This window comes from Oncorhynchus kisutch, linkage group LG1 (assembly GCF_002021735.2).
Source record: "Oncorhynchus kisutch isolate 150728-3 linkage group LG1, Okis_V2, whole genome shotgun sequence".
Lineage (NCBI taxonomy): Eukaryota > Metazoa > Chordata > Actinopteri > Salmoniformes > Salmonidae > Oncorhynchus > Oncorhynchus kisutch.
Genome location: NC_034174.2, coordinates 70939982 through 70961937, shown reverse-complemented (window position 1 = coordinate 70961937; position 21956 = coordinate 70939982). Strand labels below are relative to the sequence as shown.

The window sequence follows — 21956 nt, the reverse complement described above, 5'->3', positions numbered from 1 at the left end:
TAAGACAAATCAGGTTATTTAGTATCATTTATTTGATTACAAAATTGTCATTTCATCCATACATACACACAAAAAGTACATTTATTTTAAATTATGCTATTTATACAAAATGGGTTAAAACGACCAGGTAGAACAACCTCCCACACTTCCAAGTCCATATCATGTGTGACATGTGTCACCATTTGAAAGCTTTCACGCAATTAACAAAATGTCTTCTCTGAATATCCAACAGCAGGGTGTGTATCTGTGTGGCTACATCTGGGTGTGTGTCGAGGCTGTTACGACACTCAGGTCAGGCTTCCCCCTTGAGCCCTTTGCCAGTTTGCTTCTTTTCCCACAGCTGTTGGAAAATACCCAAAACATGGTGTGTATGTGTGTGTCTCTATCTGGCGGCCTCTGTCCCTTTAGACTCCACGTACTCCAGAGCCTTGTCCTTGACAGCCTGGATGCTCTCTGGCGTGCCGCTCTTCTTCTCATACTCCAGGTAACGCTTGAAGAAGAACTTGATCCTCTTCACCGCCACACTCAGGTGGATCACACGGTCAAACACAGCCCTGAACACAGCAAACAGGATGTTAGACCAGGTCACATGACAGGAAATACCGTGCTACCAATGACGGTGCATTCGGAAATTATTCAGACCCCTTGACTATTTTCACATTTTGTTACGTTACAGCCTCATTCTAAAGTGAAATAAAAATCCCTCAATCTACACACAATACCCCATAATGACAATGTTTGCAAATATATAAAATAAAAAAGGAAATATCACATTTACATAAAGTATTCAGACTCTTTACTCAGGACTTTGTTGAAACATCTTTGCCAGCGATTACAGCCTCATGTCTTCTTGGGTATGACGCTACAAGCTTGGCACACCTTTATTTGGAGAGTTTCTCCCATTCTTCTCTGAAGATCCTCTCAAGCTCTGTCAGGTTAGATGGGGAGCATCAAGACAAAGCTATTTTCAGGTGTCTCCAGAGATGTTCGATCAGGCCCAAGTCCAGACTCTGGCTGGGCCACTCAAGGACATTCAGAGACTTGTCCCAAAGCCAATCCTGTGTTGTCTTGGCCCCCGGCTTAGGATCGCTGTCCTGTTGGAAGGTGAACCTTCTCCCTAGTCTAAGGTCCTGAGTGCTCTGGATCAGGTTTTCATCAAGGATCTCTCTGTACTTTGCTCCGTTCATCTTTCCCTCGATCCTGACTAGTCTCGCAGTCCCTGCCGCTGAAAAACATCCCCACAGCATGATGCTGACACCGCTGTGCTTCACCGAAGGGATGGTGCCAGGTTTCCTCCAGACATACCGCTTGGCATTCAGGCCAAAGAGTTCAGTCTTGGTTTCATGAGACCAGAGAATCTTGTTTCTCATGGTCTGAGAATCATTTATGTGCCTGTCAATCCTGTCTCTGAGTTCTATGGACAATTCCTTCGACCTCATGGCTTGGTTTTTGCTCTGACATACACTGTCAACTGTGGGACCTTATCTAGACAGGTATGTGCCTTTCCAAATCATGTCCAATCAATTGAATTGACCACAGGTGGACTACAATCAAGTTGTAGAAACATATTAAGGATGATCAATGGAAACAGGCTGCACCTGAGCTCAATTTCAAGTTACATAGCAACGGGTCTGAATACTTATTTACATAAGGCATCTGTTTTTTAGTTTGAATAAATGTGCAAAATAAATTCCAAAACCCTGTTTTCGCTTTGTCATTATGGGGTATTGTGTGCAGATTGAGGATTTACATTTTTAAAATCCATTTTAGAATAAGGCTGTAACAAAATGTGGGAAAAGTCAAGTGGTCTGAATACCTTCCAAATGCACTGTATATGGTAGTTAGCATATGCCCTAATAACACCTAAATTCATGACTAGTTATGTGTTACAAAAGTCAAATTTATTTGTATTTTTAATTTATTTGACCTTTTTTTAACTAGGCAAGTCAGTTAAGAACAAATTCCTATTTTCAATGATGGCCTAGGGGCAGAACGACAGATTTGTACCGTGTCAGCTCAGGGATTCGATCTTGCAACCTTTCTGTTACTAGCCCAACACTCTAACTGCTAGGCTACCCGGCCGCCCCCAAATGAATGAATACAAGTTTGTCAGTTGAGGTGGTGAAGAACTTACATGTACATACTTTCCTAGACTAAAGTTGATCATATTTAATATTCAAATATGACATGTTTTCATAAATGAAATATTACAGGGTCAGCCTGGTCCCAGATGTGTTGGTGCTTTATTGCCAACTCCTATGGTCATTGTCATGCCAAACAGACCTGGGATCAGGCTATTCCAACGTCATTTCGTAAACAAAACAAAACCAGTGAGGCGCCGTCGGGCTCACTCACCGGACTTCCTTCTGGGAGCCGTGTTTGACCATGAGGTCTATGAAGACGGACCACAGGTCGGTGCGTTTGGGGTAGCTGGTCAGGATCCTGTCCAACATGGCCTTTCCTCGCTCTACGTCTCCGTACCGGAACTCCAGCTGGGCAAACTTCGCTATCAGATCCACATCTGAAGAGGACGACGACGGAGAAGGTGGATGGTTAACATGAAGATACTGTATGTAAGGTGTTAGTACCTTTTTGACTCTATGACAAAAAGTTACTAACTAAGAGCTGTCAACCTGGACAAATGACTTGGTGAGTAGATCTGTTGAAAGATAAACGGACTGAGTAGAATCAGGACAGGAAAGATTGGCGTAAGCAGTACAGCCAAAATTCCACAAGATAGCGCTATTTGCCATCTTGTTTATATCAATCCAACCCAGTGTCCAATAGGAGCTAGAGGTCGAATAGGGAATGTGTTGAGGTAGGGGGCTCCCAAAAGGTGTGTATGAGCCCTAAAGGTGATAACAGGGGCCTTACTGTCTTTGTTAGGCAGGCTCTTGATGGCCCTCTGTAGCAGGGCGCTGGCCGCGTCACTCTGACCCTGCTGGAGCAGGAAGGTCCCGTAGCTCAGCCACACAGCCTTCTCCTGACGGAACCGCTTCACCATGGTCTTGTACAGACCTTCCGCCTCCTACACACACACACAATTGATGAGAACCTACTCCAAACCGCACCAGTAAAAACAGTGAGCTAGCAGGACCATTCAACAGAAGAAAACGTACAAGAAGCTCAGAAAAAAAAACGTCCCAATACAACAACTAACGTGCTTTAATACGACAAAGTTAATACGCGAAGTAAATCACTTTTTGTTCATTGAGGAATGTTAGCCGTTGTAATGAATGTTTGTGAGCCCTGGCAGTAAGCTACCTTAGTCTTCTGACACTTGGCGTAGATGTCAGCCAGCTGCTGGTAGACGGGCATGGGTTCACAATACTGCACGGCTCGCTCAAACACCTTCTGAAGACTCTCCTCTGTCCCATACAGGTTCTCCAGGTTCAACAGAGCCACCCACACATTCAGCTTCTCCTGCTCTTCTCTGAGGGAGAATACACACGTGTTATAGAATACATATGTTATATACACCCTTTCCTTCTTTCTCTCTTTTTTTTTTTGTGATACAATTTTTGTAAGAATTATTTGATGACAGACAGGATACAGACATGACACACAATCAACACTATTTTTGAGATGTTTTTTTAAAGGCAGTATGATGGTATTTTATCTATTTGAATAATAAAAGTTGTAAATGTGCTTTGAGTAGTGCGTGACCCTAGGGTGGCACCATATACATCATCCTAAGTGATATCAACTGGGTCTTTCTGCATTCTGATTGTTTAATACTGTTCAATTCAACCAAAAATGTTTTTCTACATTTTTTATAAACCTCTATTTCCTGCTCTAATTTGAGATAATTTCCATACTGCCACGTAGGGCTGCACGATTCGTGCAAACAATCTAGGCCTTATTTTTAACCAAATGTTGCAACTGCGATTTGACTTGCAATTCAGAGCAAAACACTTGGGTGAACTGTTGGAACCATGGAAATAGAATGATTATTCTAATTCTATAGTTGGAATGTAATAGTGGGCACTTTGAATAGTGTTGTTTGATATGACAATGAATGAAAATGCCAGGGAGGAGTTATTGTGACAGGGTAGGAACCAAAGTGTTGACAAGTGTTTCCTTGGGGACCCTATAATCTTTGGCTACATTGAATGTTTTCTTTAAGCTACTTAATTTAGCTAACATATTCATGCTTTGCGTATTCCTCTGATTTAGAAGATACACGTATTATCAGGCTGTATAGCTGATTACGTTTGCTCTGACTCAGTACATTTATTAGCTAGCTAGCCAGCTAACTAGGGATTAGCATTAGCGGCAAATAAGATTAAGGCTCAATATTTCTAAGAAAAGACAAATTAGCTGTTTGCAGATGTAAGAAACAAAAATGAAGTGTAATTGTAGAACACTAGTGGATTTATATTAAGAAGCAAAGTGAAAACGGCATCATTGTCATCAACATTGTTGCATTTCAACCATGCAGACTAAACTCAAGTGTCTCGTGGTCGAGGAACAACAAATGCGCTCCTTGAGTGACGGGGGGCGGGGCTCGGTGTGTGTGGAAACGGGCATGAAGCGAGAGAGAGAGAGAGCAGAGAGATGATCCAAGTAGCGAAGACAAACTATAAAAATGGACGTTACACACAGGGTATCACATTTAACAAACCAAATACCGTTTTAGAAGGTCAAGTTAAAAATAAATAAAAATAAAAAACAGTCCGTGCATCAATACATCATAAAATACAGTACACTGTCCAGCCCTAATCAACACATTCATATCCCCCCACGCCAACCCACCTTCTTCGTGTTGTCCGCCCCCCAGCCTAGCTGCGCTGGTAGAATCCCCCCCAGTAGGACTGAGGGTTGCCAGAGCAACAGTGGGGCTGGGCGGGGCAGGTAGACTGCTCTCACACACCAATGACTCAAGCACCTCCAACTGTACAGCCAGAAAGCTGTTGAGGGCCTCCAGGCTGGAGTTGCAGCACTCAGAGAGCGACGACAGCACCAGCACAGGAGAACCCTCCAGAAGTGGATCTAAGGAGCGTGTGATGAACACACACACACACACACACCTGTCCCCACCACACCACTAACCTGAAGGAGATAGTCTTCAGAGCCCTCTCAGCCACCGCTCTAGCCTGTTCTATCTGTGTGGCCTGCAGGTGGAAGGCCATGAATTGCAGCCAGAGCAGAGAGCTGTCAGGCGAGCCGAGTAGCAGGCGCTCAAAGCTAGCCGCCGTCTGGGGTCGCAGGCCTGGGTCCATCAGCTCCGTCTCCAGCTTGGTCAGGGCCTTCTCAGCCTCCCGCTTCTCCACCTCCTGCTCATGGTGAGACTTCTTCTGGGGCTGGGTGGACGAGGGGGATGAAAGCAAGGAAAGAAGAAAAGAAAAAAGGAAAGAACGAAAGGATTTAGAGGAGAGTGGCAGCTAAAGATGTATGACCTTTCTCTATCTAAGGTCATGAAAACAATACCAGTACTATAAATAATCCAAGGGAGAGGTCAAACGAACACCTCCATGAACATTTGAGGCTGTACAGCCATTCTAACCCTCATAGCAAATGCAAAGCAAACATTCCTTTACTAAGTGATTTCCTTTAGTAGGTGCCACTCGCCGTACAACCCCAGCATTACTCGTTACCTTAGTGTTCCCCTCGCCGTACAACCCCAGCATTACTCGTTACCTTAGTGTTCCCCTCGCCGTACAACCCCAGCATTACTCCTTACCTTAGTGTTCCCCTCGCCGTACAACCCCAGCATTACTCCTTACCTTAGTGTTCCCCTCGCCGTACAACCCCAGCATTACTCCTTACCTTAGTGTTCACCTCGCCGTCCTCCCCGTCGCTGGAGTCCTCTCCCCCCAGGGCAGCGGACGCTGGTTTCAGGGCGCTCAGCGCTGCATCCCAGGAGAACCCTCCGGTCACCTGCAGTCTGGCCGGCTGCACTGGGACGGGCTTCTCTACCGCCGCAGGCTCCAACTTATTTTCCTCCTCTTCTTCTCTGAAGTACACCTCCACTCCGCTGTCGCTGTCCTCCCCTTTCACCTTAGTCTTCTTCTTCGTTGAAACATTTTCTGCAGTTCCCTGCGTTAAGACAGAAGATAAGTGATTATATGGATTAGACATTCCAGTCCCCGGTCAAACTGCTAGGGCAACCCAAGTTATACAGTGATCAGTGCTTCCTCTTCTGTGTAGTAGTATTAGTATCAGTGACATCACGGAAGAGGACAGGTTTCCTTTTGAAAATAGCTAATTATTTAAAATTGTATTATATGTATACATTTTTCAAACTAAAAAGCACTCACACATCTCAGTTATATTGTTGCAGGTGTCCTATCACTTTGTTTATTCAAACTAAAAAGCACTCACACATCTCAGTTATATTGTTGCAGGTGTCCTATCACTTTGTTTATTCAAACTAAAAAGCACTCACACATCTCAGTTATATTGTTGCAGGTGTCCTATCACTTTGTTTATTCAAACTAAAAAGCACTCACACATCTCAGTTATATTGTTGCAGGTGTCCTATCACTTTGTTTATTCAAACTAAAAAGGATTAGCTTGTATTTCACCCTCAGTGGGGTCACTAGAAACCAGAAACATCTGGTTTTCAGGGGTACAGCAGCTCCGACGTAGCTTCCTTTACTTCTGAAAACTGGATGTGGTGACCCCGCTCAGACGCCTGCTACGTTAGATGACCTTGTATTAAGAAAAGGGGGACAAATAGACACCTGTTTGCTCTCCGACTCCGTGCGTTTCCTCTTCTTGGTGGCGTCACGCTTCTCCTTGGCCTCTCCTGTCAGACGCAGGTGCAGCCCCAGGGATTCTGGGAGCACGTCTGGTCTCCCAGTGTCCTCTTGGAGCAGAGACAGATCCACCAGCCCGCTTTCTTTGTCGATGCTGCGAGGAACAACACATTCGTGAAAAAATAAAAAAATAAAAGGTAGAAACCTAAAAACTCCTACACATTGGTGCTCGTGTTTGCTCCATAATAACCCTGTGGGTCACAGACGTGTTCAACATAACAAAAATATGACTAACAACTTCCTTGTTTTATGAAACACCCCTATTCTAGAATGAGATGGTCAGGAAGGGCCGACCTATTCCCCTAGCAGTGATGGTGGGGCTGTACCAAATTATTGTAGGGGGGGGGGGGGGGGGGGTCTTACCTGAGGATCTTGGTGGTGAGCAGTGTGGCCTGCGGTACTTTCTTGGCATAGTCTTGGTGGCTAGCCACAAAGTACTTAGTGGCCTTCTGGAACTTGGCTCTGCCCTTTATGGATCTAGACAAACTGTCAAAAACAAAAAGGCAACATTTTCAATTAGCTATATTACCATAGCAACAGCTTTTCTACATTGGGTTTTCATAATCACAATCATTCTTCAGGAGAAAGCTGCATGATAATGTCATATCTTCCCAGACCATTGTACATGTATACTAAAGGGACGGTGAATCTGAGATATATTGTCTAAGTATAATACAGAAGTAATGAATACCTTACATGTATTTTTCATTCATAGTTTCATATCTTTCCAGGACATTGTAAAGGTATGTCATTTTAATTTTTTTTATAAAAGGGTTGGTTTCTATAAAGAGATAATGTACTGAGTTACCTAACAAAGACTCCCTGTGCATTGACAGTCCTCACATAGCCTCTGACGATCTGCCCCTCTGACAGGTCTTCTAGAGACACAATCTCTGGGTCCTTTACTACCGAGGCCTTCTCTGGGTTCGTCCTGAAAGATCATTCAAATGATTCATTTAGAAAATGCCCTTTTCCAGTGCTCAAAGCACCCAACATAGATATATGATAGTTAGAATGGACCAGTAGAATAGAGGAGAAGAACGAAGAGAGAGACATGTATAGGGTTGAATAGGGTGTCGTGATTGCTTTGGGAGTCATTTCCTAATACGCTTGAACTCTAATTAATTTTGGGGAATCGTACCTCGAAGAGCGGAGGGACAACTGCCAATTGCTCGTCGCCTCTCCTACAATGCAGCACCTAGAAAGAGAGCACAAAAACATTAACACATTACTTAGTATGACCTTGAAATAACTTTAGAGAGTTAACACTCCAAAACCATTTTTAACTTGACTAACTTTTAGACTGGTCCAGTTAGCCTTTAAGCCAGGTTTAAAGTGTGCCACTGACCTGACCAGCTGGTCCTTGCTGTACCGCTCCAGAGGTTTTGGCTTATATTTGTCGGCTAGGTCCTCCATGGCAACCGTTCCCATGGCGCTGAATGGCAGCTTCACCAGCAGACCCAGGACTGGATCTAGCTTCTGCACCAACCCCATGATTACATGGCCCTTCTCCAACTTGTGTACACCTGACAGCGATTGAGAACCAACACTACGAGTGAGTAAATGCAACCACAACATAGAGAGAGAGCTGTATATGGTGAGTCGACATGTCTGTATTGATGGTTCAAAGGTTAAAAGTTGGTTATGCGTTGATATTTCTGTATTGGTGGTTAGAAGGGCCTATTTTCAATGTACTGATGTTTAGAAGGTTCTATGTAATATTCAATGTACTATTGATGGTTGGAAGGGTCTTATATTCACTGTATTTACTTTGTGTTCATTCAACCCTTTACTTTGTGTTCTCACCATTGAGGGACAATGAGAGGCGTGAGGGCTTGGAGGAGCTGACTGTCACCACCTTAGCACTGACCGCCTGGCCCAGCTTGAACAGATTCTCTGGGTGTTTGGCACCCTGAATAAGTACAATTTAAAATGATTTTAGTGAACCTATTAGGGTGAACACAGATCCATACAGTATAGGGGCTCCCCCTACCTGAGGATCCACCATCTTCATTTTACCGTTTCACAAAAATGTCTTGAGGTCTTTGAGGGAATTCCCCATAGAATTAATGAGAAAAACATTGAGTTAAGTGTATATAAAAACATACTTCAGGGTCAGAGGTCATGGCCAGTTGTTCAACAGTTCCAGTTACTGAGGGACCAGTAGTCACTTCTAGACACTTCCTCTTTGGAAAGTACTGAGGAAGAAATACACATTTAACACAACTAGTATTACTACTAAACATGTTTCACACATTCTGTATAACAAGTCACTTAACGTTTGTTCAAACTCACCTTTGACACAAAGCAAATGACGTCGTCTCCGACCTGATAACGCTTCAGCTTCTCTTTGGTCTTGACAGGCTTAACATCTGCGTCTTCTTTCAGGTTCCTGTGACCAGAGAGGGAAAGATTATCGAACAAGAAACCAAAAAGGCAGTATAATAACAGAATATATTCTTCTAAATGTTCAGAACATTTACCTGGGAAGAAGTGAGAGTTCAGGCATGGAGTACGTGAAGTTGGGATGGGAGAACGGCAAGAACCTAAAAAAAAGAAGACAATATATATTTGCAACTCTAAAATAACGCAGATATTTCAAACAGAATACCTGTAATTCAGAAATATCCTTCAAATTATCAAACTATATAGCAAAATGTGGCTGCTTAAATCTGTTACTATATTGTTATCCTTACCTGTGACTGTTGCCCGCCCGTCCTCCGATGACCCGGGCTGTGACCTCACTTCCTATCTTGAGGAGGGACGTGGGGAACGTTCCCACGCACACCACTTCCTGTATCTCGGACACGTGCACGCACCCCGTGCTCCCGTCCTCTAGCTTCACCAGCACACACGTAGGCTTCACTGTCTTCACCTTCCCCTTTACCACGTCGCCGTAGCGATACGTGCCCTTTGACCCCTTGGAGACGGAGATTAATCTTTTGCTTATGGGCGGGGCGAGTTCCCAGGACACTAGGGGGAGCCCTTCTAGTTCCTCGCAGCTGGATTTGGTGACGGTGATCGTCAGGGTTTTACCGGCGGTCAGTTCCTCAGAGTCAAAGCGGAACGTTTCGTTGAGGTGATTGGTGGTTTGGATGACCGTCAGTTGGGCCGTGTCGCCCAATGAGATGACGGCAAAGTCGCGGTCGGCGTGATGCACAGTGGCAGTGTGTGTGGACCCTGCCTCCACCTATAAGGACACAGGTTATGAACTATCAAGATTTGAAGGCTTTTCAAAGTGGAAAAGATTGTTTCATCCATAAGGGTGCAGGGAGTTTCAACTTGAGGGATAATACAGATCTATTGCATTGAATAGTTGCTCATTTAATGAATTCTTTTTAACCAAATTACCCACCATTGACTTCTCAGCCACCCAACCACTCATAAAGAAGCTTCACGTAGTCACAAACGATACTAGCTATAGTAGGGCAGTGTTCCAAACGCACTATATAGGAACTAGGGTGTCACTTGAGATGCAGCCTTGTACTCACCGCTTTCCTCTTGCCGGTCAGTTTAGCCAAGAGGGACACGTAGACTTCAGAGGTCACGAGGTCAACGTGGAGGATTACCGGCATGCACTCCTGTCCCGTCGCCAACTTACCTGAAACATTACACACATTTAGTTTACATTATAACTATGATGTAACAGTCAAAACATTCCAAGTGTCACACTCAAAAGATTCCTCGTGTTGTGTCTGGTAGAAGTTCCACTGGGTACACGGTCAATTCCATGTAAATTCAGTCAATGCTGGAGTTACAATTGTAATTTCAATCCACTTCCTGAATTGAAAGAGGTTTGAGCCCGACCCTGATTGAACATAGAGTGAATATTCACCCGGCGCATGGTCCTTGGTGGCCAGTACGGTGGCTGCGCTGAGTTCGTCTGACTTGAAGGTGACACTCCCATCCTCCCTCACCTCGTCTACGCTCATCTTCATCCTCTGGCCTATGGTCACCGCAGACAGCTGTTTGAGTAGGTCAGAGTCACCTGTCAGAGACAGAGGGAGGAGGAACAAGAAAATAGAGAGTTAAAGGTAACTCTTAGCATAATCATTTTGATCAATTTAAATGTATTGGAATAGCACTTTTGAACCTACTAGGAAAAGGGAACTTAGCAAACGGAAGAAAAGTCATATTTCCTAGAACAGTTGACAACAACGTTACAACTCCACCCACGTACCTCTGCTGGCCATCATCTCAATCACCTCCTTCCTCTCCTGCAGGCCTCGGATCAGCCTGGCCTGGCCGTCTCTCTTAGGGGAGGGGACCTCTGACACCTTGAGACTGACCAGGAACCTGCGCTTCTCCTCATCCAAGTTGGTCACCTTGGCAAACACCGTATGGCCCAACTGGAAGTGAGATGTCGTGTCACTGACAAACTTGTCACTCATGGCCTAGAGGAGAAAGAGTATGTCAATATAAATTATTCTATAGTAATGGCTTTTAGACAATGTTATTGATGATTTGAAGGAGAAAGGAGAGGTGAGCTGAGCTGCACCTTTTCAACAAACTGCATAATATATTCTTAGCTAACTCCCATTGACCCCTACTAACTCCCATTGACCCCTACTAACTCCCAATTGGAATTTACTAAGAGTTAGTAGGGGTCACTAGTAACTCCTTCCCTACCAACTCACTGCTTTAGGGGCCAGGCCAACCAGACCATAGGGGAACTCCACAAACACTCCGTAGGGCATAATGTTCTTGACCCAGCCAATCAGCTGCATCCCAACTGTGATGTCAGAGAACTCCTTAGCCACCACGCCCCCCTCCTCCAGGAATGACTTCAGAGTGGGCTTTTTAGTCAGGGTCTTGAGACAGGCAGGGTTAAGGGAAAGAGGTACTGTGTAGTCGTACTACAGTAAAAAGTGGTTACGATATCCTTTAGTAAGAGGTAGTCGTTTCCTTGGTATAGCCACTACATTCTAAACACAACCACGACAGCCAACCCCAATGGTGAGACGAACACAACATCCAGCCACACCGATGAGCATTCTGTTATGTTTTGGGATATGTGTCTGAAATCAATGTGTGGAGGTAAGTGAGCGCTCTGTTCTGTTCTATGTGTCTGAAATCAATGTGTGGAGGTAAGTGAGCGTTCTGTTCTGTTCTATGTGTCTGAAATCAATGTGTGGAGGTAAGTGAGCGTTCTGTTCTATGTGTCTGAAATCAATGTGTGGAGGTAAGTAAGCGTTGTGAAGTTCAAAAGTATGAAAAGGATACAATATTCGGTTTCTTCTCGCTGAGGCAGAGAATGTTGGAGATGATGTCACCCTCTTGCAGCCCCTCCCACAGCAGTAGACAGTTGGACACGTGGTCGGAGAGGTGCATCATGGGTAGCAAGGCGGTGATCTCCTCTGGGAGAATGGACACCTCCAGACCGGTCAGGACTTTACTCACCACCTTAACCTCCACTTTCTAAAACAATAAAAAAGACAAAAAACAGAAAGCAAAGAACAGTCTAGACTCCAAGCCAACAACAGAGATTAACCCAACACATTTAACAACTGCATAGAACATGCAACTATATAAAAGAGAAACCATGTTTGTTTTTTTTTACAAATTCAGAAATGATTATATGTGTTAACAATATGAAAGGATGTGCTGCCATTGACTTACCTTCCCAACCTCAAAGTCAAACTTGGGTTTAGGCGGTCCCTCAGTGTCTCCTCCTGCCACTGCCTTGAAGGAAAGAAGGAGCTTCTCCTTCTCCACGTCACAGTTCAGCACTTTAGCCTTCACCACCTGAACAGAACAGAGAACCAAGGTAGCCGTTAAGACTGCGTTTAGAAAGGCAGCCCAATTCAGATTTTTTTTTTTTTTTTTTTTACAATAATTGGTATTTTGACAATTATCAGACCTTTTCACATCAGATCTTTTTCAGATGTGATTGGTCAAAAGACCAATTAATGAAAAAGAAATCCAAACTAAACTAAGACTTCCCTGTTTTGATACAGAAGTTTAAAACAGAACCTTTTCTGACACCGGCAAGACAAACTGGTGGAAGAACTTAAAGTGACTGTTTTATGTGTCAAAGTTCAATAACTATCAGTAGGCTACTTCAAAGTTATTCAAGAGGACAATTAGCCAATATCGCAAGAAGAACACAGAAAAACAACAACAAATCTACAACGCATAAGAATTATCAAGATACAGAAAAGTTCCAGGCAGCCATTTTGTTTCCCCTCACCTGTCCGACGTAGAACATGTTCTCAGGAACTACCACTGGCTCCGTGCTGAGCTCGTTTGGGGGCACCAGCCCCTTGACTTTGCCGTAGAAACGGACGATGCAGCCAAAGTCCTTGACACAGACGATGAACCCGTGGGAGACGCGACCGCGGCGGGCATCTTCGTAGGTCAGGAATGGGGGTAGGGAGGAATCTATCAGGGCCCTTTTCCTGGTTAGGGTCAGCTTCTTCTCCTGTGGGTCCACTGACAACACCTGAGACAGAGGGATGGAGGGAAACAGTTTTAAACTAAGAGATTAAACAGCAAACCAGACAAGCAAGCACAGAGTACGTTAAAACCTCTTAACTTCTTTGGGACTGTGGGGCAGTATTGAGTAGCTTGGATAAAAAGGTGCACAGAGTAAACTGCCGGCTACTCAGGCCCAAAAGCTAGAATATGCATATAATTAGTAGATTTGGAAAGAAAACACTGAAGTTTCTAAAACTGTTCGAATGATGTCTGAGTATAACAGAACTCATATGGCAGGCAAAAGCCTGAGAAAAAAATCCAACCGGGGAAGTGGGAAATCTGACGTTTGTAGTTTTTCAAGTCATAGCCAATCGAATATACAGTGTCTATGGGGTCATATTGCACTTCCAAAGGCTTCCACTAGATGTCAACAGTCTTTAGAACCTTGTTTGAGGATTCTACTGTGAGGGGGAGAGAAAGACAGCGGTTTCAACCAAGTGTCTGGCAGAGTGCCACGAGCTGATCACGCGTGCTCCTGTGAGAGGTAGCTGCGTTCCATTGCATTTCTAAAGACAAAAGGAATTCTCTGGTTGGAACATTATTGAAGATTTATGTTAAAAACATCCTAAAGATTGATTCTATACATTCTTTGACATGTTTCTACGAACTGTAATATAACTTTTTAAATATTTCGTCGGAACAAGTGATTGTGCATTTGGATTACTGGGCTAAACACGCAAACAAAAAGGAGGTATTTGGACATAAATTATGGACTTGATTGAACAAAAAAACATTTATTGTGGAACTGGGATTCCTGGGAGTGCATTCCGATCAAGATCATCAAAGGTAAGTGAATGTTTATAACGCTATTTCGGACTTTTCTGACACCTCGCCTTCTTTGGAAAATGGCTGGATGTTTTTCTGCGACTAGCGCTGACCTAACATAAATCGCAAGGTGTGCTTTCGCCGTAAAGCCATTTTGAAATCTGACACAGCGGTTGCATTAATGAGAAGTTGATCTATATTTCCATGTTTTAACACGTGTATCTTTTATCAATGTTTATTATGAGTATTTCTGTAATTTGATGTGGCTCTCTGCACTTTCACCAGATGTTTGTTTGAGACAATGAATTTCTGAGCACACCAATTTCAAATAAGGTTTTTGGACATAAAGATTAACTTTATCGAACAAAACACACATTTATTGTGTAACATGAAGTCCTGGGAGTGCCATATGATGAAGATCAAAGGTTAGTGATTAATTTAATCGTATTTCTGATTTTTGTGAGCCCTCTCCTTGGCTGGAAAATGGCTGTATGGTTTTCTGTGACTAGGTGCTGACCTAACATAATCGTTTGGTGTGCTTTCGCCGTAAAACCTATTTGAAATCGGACACTGTGGCTGGATTTACAAGATGTTCATCTTTAAAATGGTGTAAAATACTTGTATGTTTGAGGAATTTTAATTATGGGATTTCTTTTGTTTTGAATTTGGCGTCCTGCAATTTCACTGGCTGTTGGCGAGGTGGAACGCTACAGTCCCACATATCCCAGAGAAGTTAAGGATCTCTACAGATCGGTGTTCCACCCGCAGGACGGTTGAGCTAATGTGCGCTAATGCGATTAGCATGAGGTTGTAAGTAACAAGACCATTTCCCAGAACATAGACATATCTGATATTGTCAGAAAGCTTAAATTCTTGTTACTCTAACTGCACTGTCCAATTTACAGTAGCTGTTACAGTGAAAGATAGCATACTATCGTTTGAGGAGCGTGCACAACTATGAACTTGAAAAGTTATTAATCAACCAATTAGGCACATTTGGGCAGTATTGACAATTTTGAACAGAAATACAATGTTTCATTGGATCAATCTAAAACTTTGCACATTCGCTGCTGCTACCTAGTGGCCAAAAGTTTAATTGCGCCTGGGCTGGAATAATACATTATGACCTCTCTCTCGCACTTCAAAGACGACGGTACAAAACGCATGTTTTTTTTCTTTGTATTATCGTTTACCAGATCTAATGTGTTATACTCTCCTACATTAATTTAACATTTTCACAAACTTCAACGTGTTCCCTTTCAAATGGTATGAATAATATGTATATTCTTGCTTCAGGTCTTGAGCTACAGGCAGTTAGATTTGGGTATGTCATTTTAAGCAAAAATTGAAAAAAAGGGTCAGATCCTTAGAAGACACTTATTAGGTAGATTAACCTACACCTAATATTTGCTAAAGAGAATTATGAGTAGGTGTTTATTTCCTCAATGATTGGTTCCCCAAGGTTAAAGGTCACCACAGTTGACCCTTTCTAAAGGTGAGCGGTTACATAGTACTACTGACCCGGCACTTGATGGGCATGCCCTCTGTGTACTTCTTCTCTGGGTTCTTGAGGATGATGTCAGAGAGGTGTGTCCGTGGAACCAGGCCTCTGATGTAGTCGGTCACCTTCACCATCATGCCATGGCTCTGGAGGGACGTCACCATGCCCTGGGAGAGAGGGAGGACAAACTGGGTTAAACACATGCCACTAGCAAAGCACAATTTCCTGTTGGAAGGTTCCTGGAATCAGGAGCAAATCATCCAGAATCCCCCAAACTGGATTTCTAGAAAACCCAGGAAAGTTCCCAGATTTTTGCCACCCTACGCACACAATACCAATGACGCTTCAATGGGCTAATGTGGTATCTTTTTTTGAAGACCTTTCAGGTGTTGTGCGAGAGAGAGACAAACTAAAAATATAAAATATCTTACCTGAACAATCTGTCCAGGTTGGATGTCATGGTATCTTCTGAAGAACGGGGCATCAATGATGCTCCTATAGGAGAGACAGCAAGGTTACAAGCTGGAACAAACATACGTCCTTTCCAAGCTGGAACAAACATACGTCCTTTCCAAGCTGGAACAAACATACGTCCTTTCCAAGCTGGAACAAACATACGTCCTTTCCAAGCTGGAACAAACATACGTCCTTTCCAAGCTGGAACAAACATACGTCCTTTCCAAGCTGGAACAAACATACGTCCTTTCCAAGCTGGAACAAACATACGTCCTTTCCAAGCTGGAACAAACATACGTCCTTTCCAAGCTGGAACAAACATACAGATTATTATATGGGACAATATACAAAACATTTTCGAGAAAGATAATTTGAAAATACTATTTTATTTAATTAATGTATTTATTGGTTCTCCTAATTTTGATAGAAAATATTGAAATATAATGAATTGATGGTTAAGTGTCGATGTAAATCATTTGATTTTGGGTGGGTGGGTGGGGGGGGGGGGTCGCGAGAAATCTGGCCAAGAAAATGAAAACATTTGAATACCACTGCACTACAGGATCCCCATCCACACCACTGCACTACAGGATCCCCACCCATCCACACACACACACACACACACACACACACACACACACTTACTGACGCAGGCTGACCAGGTGCACCTGCTCCATGGGGCTGAAGTCCATGATCCTACAGGTGTGTTCAGGCTTGGCCAAGACACGGTTCAGGTTGAACGCCTCCATGGGCTCCTTCATGTGGTTCCTCTGGAGACGGGAGAAACGGACAGATCAAATCAAACCACTGCCACTAGGCCAATCACAGACCACATTAGTCCACTTTCACTGGGCCAGGTCAAAACAACCATGGGTTTGAGGTTTTGTATTGTTTTTAATGTTGGCTTGTCACATGATCCAAGGGGCATGGGCTCACCATTATGTTCTCACCATAGCCGAAGAACTTCCTCATTCAAAACCCATCACAATATTCTCTACAACACTGTCTTTGTCCTATAGTGGCTGATCCTTAGCATTTTGGAAGTAGTAAGGTGCTCTACCAGGTCCACAAAGAGGGCCTTGGCTATAGTTAGTATGGTACACCAACAATATGGTCTACCAACAATAGGAACTAACATGTACGAAGACCCGAGTTGGTACTTAAACTCACAAGACGCAACGCAAGTATGGTCTAACAACACGGACTCACATGTACAAACACCACAGTCTGGTCAGGCAGCTCCAGCATGGCTCCAGACAGGTGATGGAGAGCGGTCATCTTGCAGCCATGCGCCACCTCCCCTATCCTCTCAGTGGCCACCAGGTCCACGTCGCCCCCTGGCTGAAGCAGGTGGCTGCGCAGGGACAGGCCCACCAGCCGGGTGGACGGCTCCACATAAAGGACGCAGGCCTTCACCTGGGAGAGAAAGGGGTAAGAGGTCAAAGGTCAATAAAGGTCAACTGAATGTAATGTCTAAATTAGATTACAGTCATAATCGGCCAATTTGAAATTCTCGTGAATATCTTGGTTTTTGTTTTGTTATTTGAGGTAGAAATAAGTACAACTCTTGCATCTAGCCTAATAGACTGTAAATTCTTACGCTGTCTCCCTCGTTGAATGTGGAGGCCTGTTCTGGTTCCAGGTGCATAAAGTCCACCAGGCCGGTGAAGGAGGAGAGGAACTCCAGAATCAGACCATGTAGGGTCACCTAGAACCACAGGGTCAACCACAATGAAACAGGACATCAACATATTATTGACTTTTTTATAAAGAGACCTCTCAGGATATACAAAATTGCAAGTTCTCTAGTTGGTATCAATATTACAACAAGTTTATACGTCAAGCAACAAGAGACATTTGCCAACAATACTAAACGGTGTAATTGTTCATTTATAATCATAGGTGTAAGCCAACACTTCTCTGTGCTTAGACTTAGACTACTAATATGTAGAAGATTGTTATTAGAATACAAGAGTACTCAGTCAATGTACCTTTTTGATCTGGGCCTTGACCAGTAGGCCAGGCAGCAGGTTGGTAAGGGTCCAGCCGTGCGCTGTGTCTGCAACGGCCTGGGCCACCGCCGTGGGGCTGATGGACAGACGGACCACACGCTCATCGTTCTTCACCTCCTCCAACAGAGAAGTCACATACTGGCCCACCTTCAGCTCTGCAACACCAGGGTTGTTGTGTTCGTTAGGCATCAAACGGAAGAAAACAGACTGAAACAGGAAGGGGCTACCGGGACTTGTCCCACAAGAAATACTCATTTATATTTTCCGTTGCAAAACATTTTTAACTTTTTCAATTGTGAGCCACAATGAACATGACCCAGAAAAGTCACATTCAACACAGTTAATAACACATTAGTCATTTTGACATCTACAGAGTACATTGAAGAAATGTATCAGACTTCTGGAGAACCTAACAGCGTGACATTGAATGGAAAGCGTACTATATTTGATGTGAAAGGGGACTCTTTAGATACCTTTCGGAATATTCGTTTTGTCTTTGGCTGCCTGCTTGGGCAGGAAGGCCTTGGTTCCCTTGATGCCGAGGTCAACCAGGTAGCCGTGATCCTCAATACTCTCCACACAACCACTCAGGATCTGAAACAAAAACGTGACACGTCCGTCTTAGCCTAAAACATGACCTCAAATCATAAACAGAATATCACAACTTTTTTCTTTTTCTAGCTCTTCTTAGACAAATGCCTCTATGTCTTCAACTGAAGAGACACTGCTCTGGGGAACTGAACCCAGAGAAACAAAACATGACTCTGACTCAGTGACACCCCCCCCCCCAAGACAGACTGTGCCCCGTTCCGACTCGTCATTGTATCATCACTGAAGAGGAGATCCCGGGCCCGGAGCCTGTTTTTAATTTGTACTATATCACGTATACTGTAGGTGTTGACTCACCAAGCCAGCCTTCAGAGAGCCAGTACTCAAGCCCTTGTTGACCTCTTTGGGGTTGATTGACAGCTGAATGCTGACCGATCCTCCTTTGGCAGTGTCCAACCTGGCTACCACACACCTGACCAACATGCCCGGGGAGAAGAGACTGTGGAGAGAGAAGATCTCCTGGAGAGAAAGAGCAAAGTGGATCCATTAGGATGTGTTGTTCACACCTCATTCGTACAATATCAGGAATTGTCTTCTGAACTCTGAGGTCGGGAGCCCCATGGTGGACCAAGCAAAAAAATTAATAATTAAAGCTGTATACGGTTTTTTGAACTCAGAGCACAGTTCTTCTAAATATTGTATAATACGAGGATAAGACCTCACAGGCCGTGTGTAGACTACAGTTAATTCAGTTTTTGTATTCTGATCGAGGAGTTTTGATCATGCAACTACGCCACATTTAAACATGGTCTACAGTGTCTGGATTCCCTTCCTCGCACTATATTCAAATGTCAGTAAGCATTCTGCAAAACGGTGGCATAGGCAAAAGATGAGAATAGCACAAGAACTTGATGGCAGTAGCAAAGCACTGTAACTAGTCAACTAGCCCCTGTAGCTAGCCAGCAAGCTCGGAAACCTAAAGGGGTTAGCATAACCATCTCTAGAACTCTAGCCAAACACAATTGTGTTTTTCAGAATATTAGCCAGCTGGGTTGCATTTATGAAGCCAGCAAACACGATCCTCACAATGCGTCCCTGAGGTGATCAGCCTTATATGAACCCAGTGCGACTTTTGTGCGCATAGAACTGTCTTTTCAGTGATTATCGTATTCGGATAGCAGAAGTAGCATCTATGTGTCAAGTGTAGACATGCCCTTAGAACTGCCTTATTAGACATCTCAGAAACTAGTGCATAACCTTTTACCTATATGAGACAGAACAATCCCCTAGGTAGGAGTTACATTAAATGTGTTACCTCTGAAGAAGCAGAGTCCAGGTGGTCACTCAGTATCTTGGTGTACGAGTCCGAGATATTGGAAATGTTCAGGTATCCCAAAAGGCCGCTGGGCAGGTTAATTGTCACCTCAAAATCGGCCACCTCCTTCACACAGCCCAGCAGTAGGGTACCCACCTTCAGGCTCTGGGGGTAAAAAAAACAAACAGGTTTGTGTTCATTAGTAATCAAACAGAAGTAAATGTACTGAAACAGAGGGACTCCCTGGACTTGTCAAATAAGAAACGCTTTTTTACCCCTTTCCCTGTTACACAACCTTTAAAAAAAATGTGCAACGTTGTGCCCTTATGAGCATGACCCAGGTTCAGCTCACATTCAATGGGCGTGCAATGGAAATGAGATGGCAGAGAAATATAAAATGTTAAAAAGTATGTTGCTGATTGAACTTACTTTTAACTGTAGGATATCTACAGAGGTTGTTGTATTGAGCTTCAGAGCCTCCTCTTTGCTCGTCCTTTGCCTCTTAGCTTTCTTCAAGGCATCCCCTTTCTGTCCCTTCCTTTTCTTGGATTCCTCTGCTGTATGTGTCTGAAAGCGTCAACCACAATAGTATCTTTACTGACAGACAGAATACTGTTTGAGATGCACATTTGAGCTTAGCTCTGGTCCAGAGTGTCAGTCGGCTGCACCGTCGCCAGAGTGTCAGTCGGCTGCACCGTCGCCAGAGTGTCAGTCGGCTGCACCGTCGCCAGAGTGTCAGTCGGCTGCACCGTCGCCAGAGTGTCAGTCGGCTGCACCGTCGCCAGAGTGTCAGTCGGCTGCACCGTCGCAAACTAATCTCTGGACCAGAGCTAATTTGAGTTAGAACAGCAATAAGGTTCGTATATCACCTTGATGATTGACAAGACTCATGTTTTTACCTCGAACAGATTGTCCACTTCTGTATGCCTTCTCACAGGTTCTGCTTTACTTTCAGTGGTCTGCTTGGTTTTACCTCCGCGAGGGAAGTCCTCCTCCGTTGCTGCCATGGTTGTTTACTGATTTAAAGGTCTACAGAGACAAAAATACACAGTGAATGTTATCAGAGAGGAAAGGGGGGTGATAAGGGCTCTTTTAGAACACATGCCAGTGGTGGAAAAAGCACCCCATTTTCATACTTGAGTAAAAGTAAAGATAGCTTTAAAGAAATTGACTCAAGTAAAAGTTAAGTCACCCTGTAAAATACGACTTGAGTAAAAGTCTAAAAGTATTGGGTGTTAAATGTACTTAAGTATCAAAATTAGAAGTATAAATAATTTAAAATAGCTTATATTAAGCAAATCAGACGATACAGTGCTCTTGTTTTTATTAGGATAGCCATGGGCACAGTTCAACACTGGCATAATTTACAAACGAAGCATGTGTGTTTAGTGAGTCTACCAGATCTGAGGCAGTAGGGATGACCAGGGATGTTCTCTTGATAAGAAGCGAATTGGACAATTGTCCTGTCTTGCTATGCATTCAAAATGTAATTTGTACTTTTGGGTGTCAGGGAAAATGTATGGAGTAAAACGTACATAAATATGAATACTAACGTAAAGTACAGATAACCAAAAAACGACTTAAAGTACTACTTAAAAGTATTTTTACACCACTGCACATGTCAAGCAATGTATGATTGTACAGTTTCATATATCTACTATTTCTAATACAACTATGATAAAGCTTTTGATTGTGTACACTTTGGCATTGCTACATGCGCATTGAGTGTATTATTTACCTTCTGCTTCACAAAATATTTAACTAGAATCTCGATGGCTTGTTAGCTAGCTACATCCCCACTAGCACATCCCATACACATCAGCAACATTGCTAACGTTAGCTAGTAAGCTACAGTCCATTAGCATGCAAGCTATACGTACCAGACAATCGGTTAAAACACAAAAATACAACAAACAAATACAACAATCAATACGTGCCACCATTTTCCTCGATTGTACATGTTTATAAAAATTTAACATCCACCAGCAAACTCTACCTTTTTCTTTTAAATATCCAGTTCAGAAGTTGGTATGCAAGCTCACATGTGTGGATCAGAAGCACGCAATGTTTTCAAGCCGGAAACGGTCTTGAGTAGGTGTTTCCCTAAGTGTCCATTCACG

The 21956-nt window shown here is 43.6% G+C and overlaps 1 protein-coding gene, 1 non-coding gene and 1 pseudogene across 3 annotated transcripts; all 3 read right to left on the bottom strand.

The window, feature by feature from the left end:
- Nucleotides 1-9: 9 nt before the first annotated feature.
- On the bottom strand, nucleotides 10-21945 carry LOC109878459 (protein RRP5 homolog). 2 transcript variants are annotated; one of them, XM_031831651.1, is made up of 35 exons: nucleotides 21833-21945; nucleotides 20736-20865; nucleotides 20266-20403; nucleotides 19837-20001; nucleotides 18879-19040; nucleotides 18446-18566; nucleotides 17952-18127; nucleotides 17561-17668; nucleotides 17170-17376; nucleotides 16606-16730; nucleotides 15936-15999; nucleotides 15525-15671; nucleotides 12952-13203; nucleotides 12381-12506; nucleotides 11985-12179; nucleotides 11399-11572; nucleotides 10942-11155; nucleotides 10597-10749; nucleotides 10253-10362; nucleotides 9458-9951; nucleotides 9245-9307; nucleotides 9057-9153; nucleotides 8870-8959; nucleotides 8568-8673; nucleotides 8110-8287; nucleotides 7903-7959; nucleotides 7570-7692; nucleotides 7125-7247; nucleotides 6687-6855; nucleotides 5770-6039; nucleotides 5053-5303; nucleotides 3265-3433; nucleotides 2875-3028; nucleotides 2356-2521; nucleotides 10-554 (listed from the first exon to the last, which is right to left on the bottom strand). In XM_031831651.1, the coding sequence occupies exons 2-35, from the start codon at nucleotides 20841-20843 to the stop codon at nucleotides 383-385; spliced, it is 5427 nt and encodes a 1808-aa protein (XP_031687511.1). In that variant the 5' UTR covers nucleotides 20844-20865; nucleotides 21833-21945; the 3' UTR covers nucleotides 10-382. The 2 variants fall into 2 exon arrangements, with proteins under 2 accessions (XP_031687511.1, XP_031687516.1); XM_031831656.1 differs by lacking the exon at nucleotides 21833-21945 and adding an exon at nucleotides 21717-21785.
- On the bottom strand, nucleotides 4765-5006 carry LOC116376253 (small nucleolar RNA SNORA53). Its single transcript, XR_004211654.1, has one exon. It is a non-coding gene; the product is annotated as a small nucleolar RNA SNORA53 (small nucleolar RNA).
- LOC116376300 (uncharacterized) lies at nucleotides 18655-18809 on the bottom strand (annotated as a pseudogene).
- Nucleotides 21946-21956: the final 11 nt, after the last annotated feature.

Bases quoted from the DNA above. Each gene is read 5' to 3' on its own strand.
- LOC109878459 (XM_031831651.1), bottom strand. From the start codon at position 20,843: ATGGCAGCAACGGAGGAGGACTTCCCTCGCGGAGGTAAAACCAAGCAG. The intron at 20,002-20,265 runs GTAAGTTCAATC...TTTTACCCCCAG, and splicing joins TAGATATCCTACAGTTAAAA to AGCCTGAAGGTGGGTACCCT. The intron at 9,308-9,457 runs GTAAGGATAACA...TCTTTTTTTTAG, and splicing joins CGGGCGGGCAACAGTCACAG to GTTCTTGCCGTTCTCCCATC.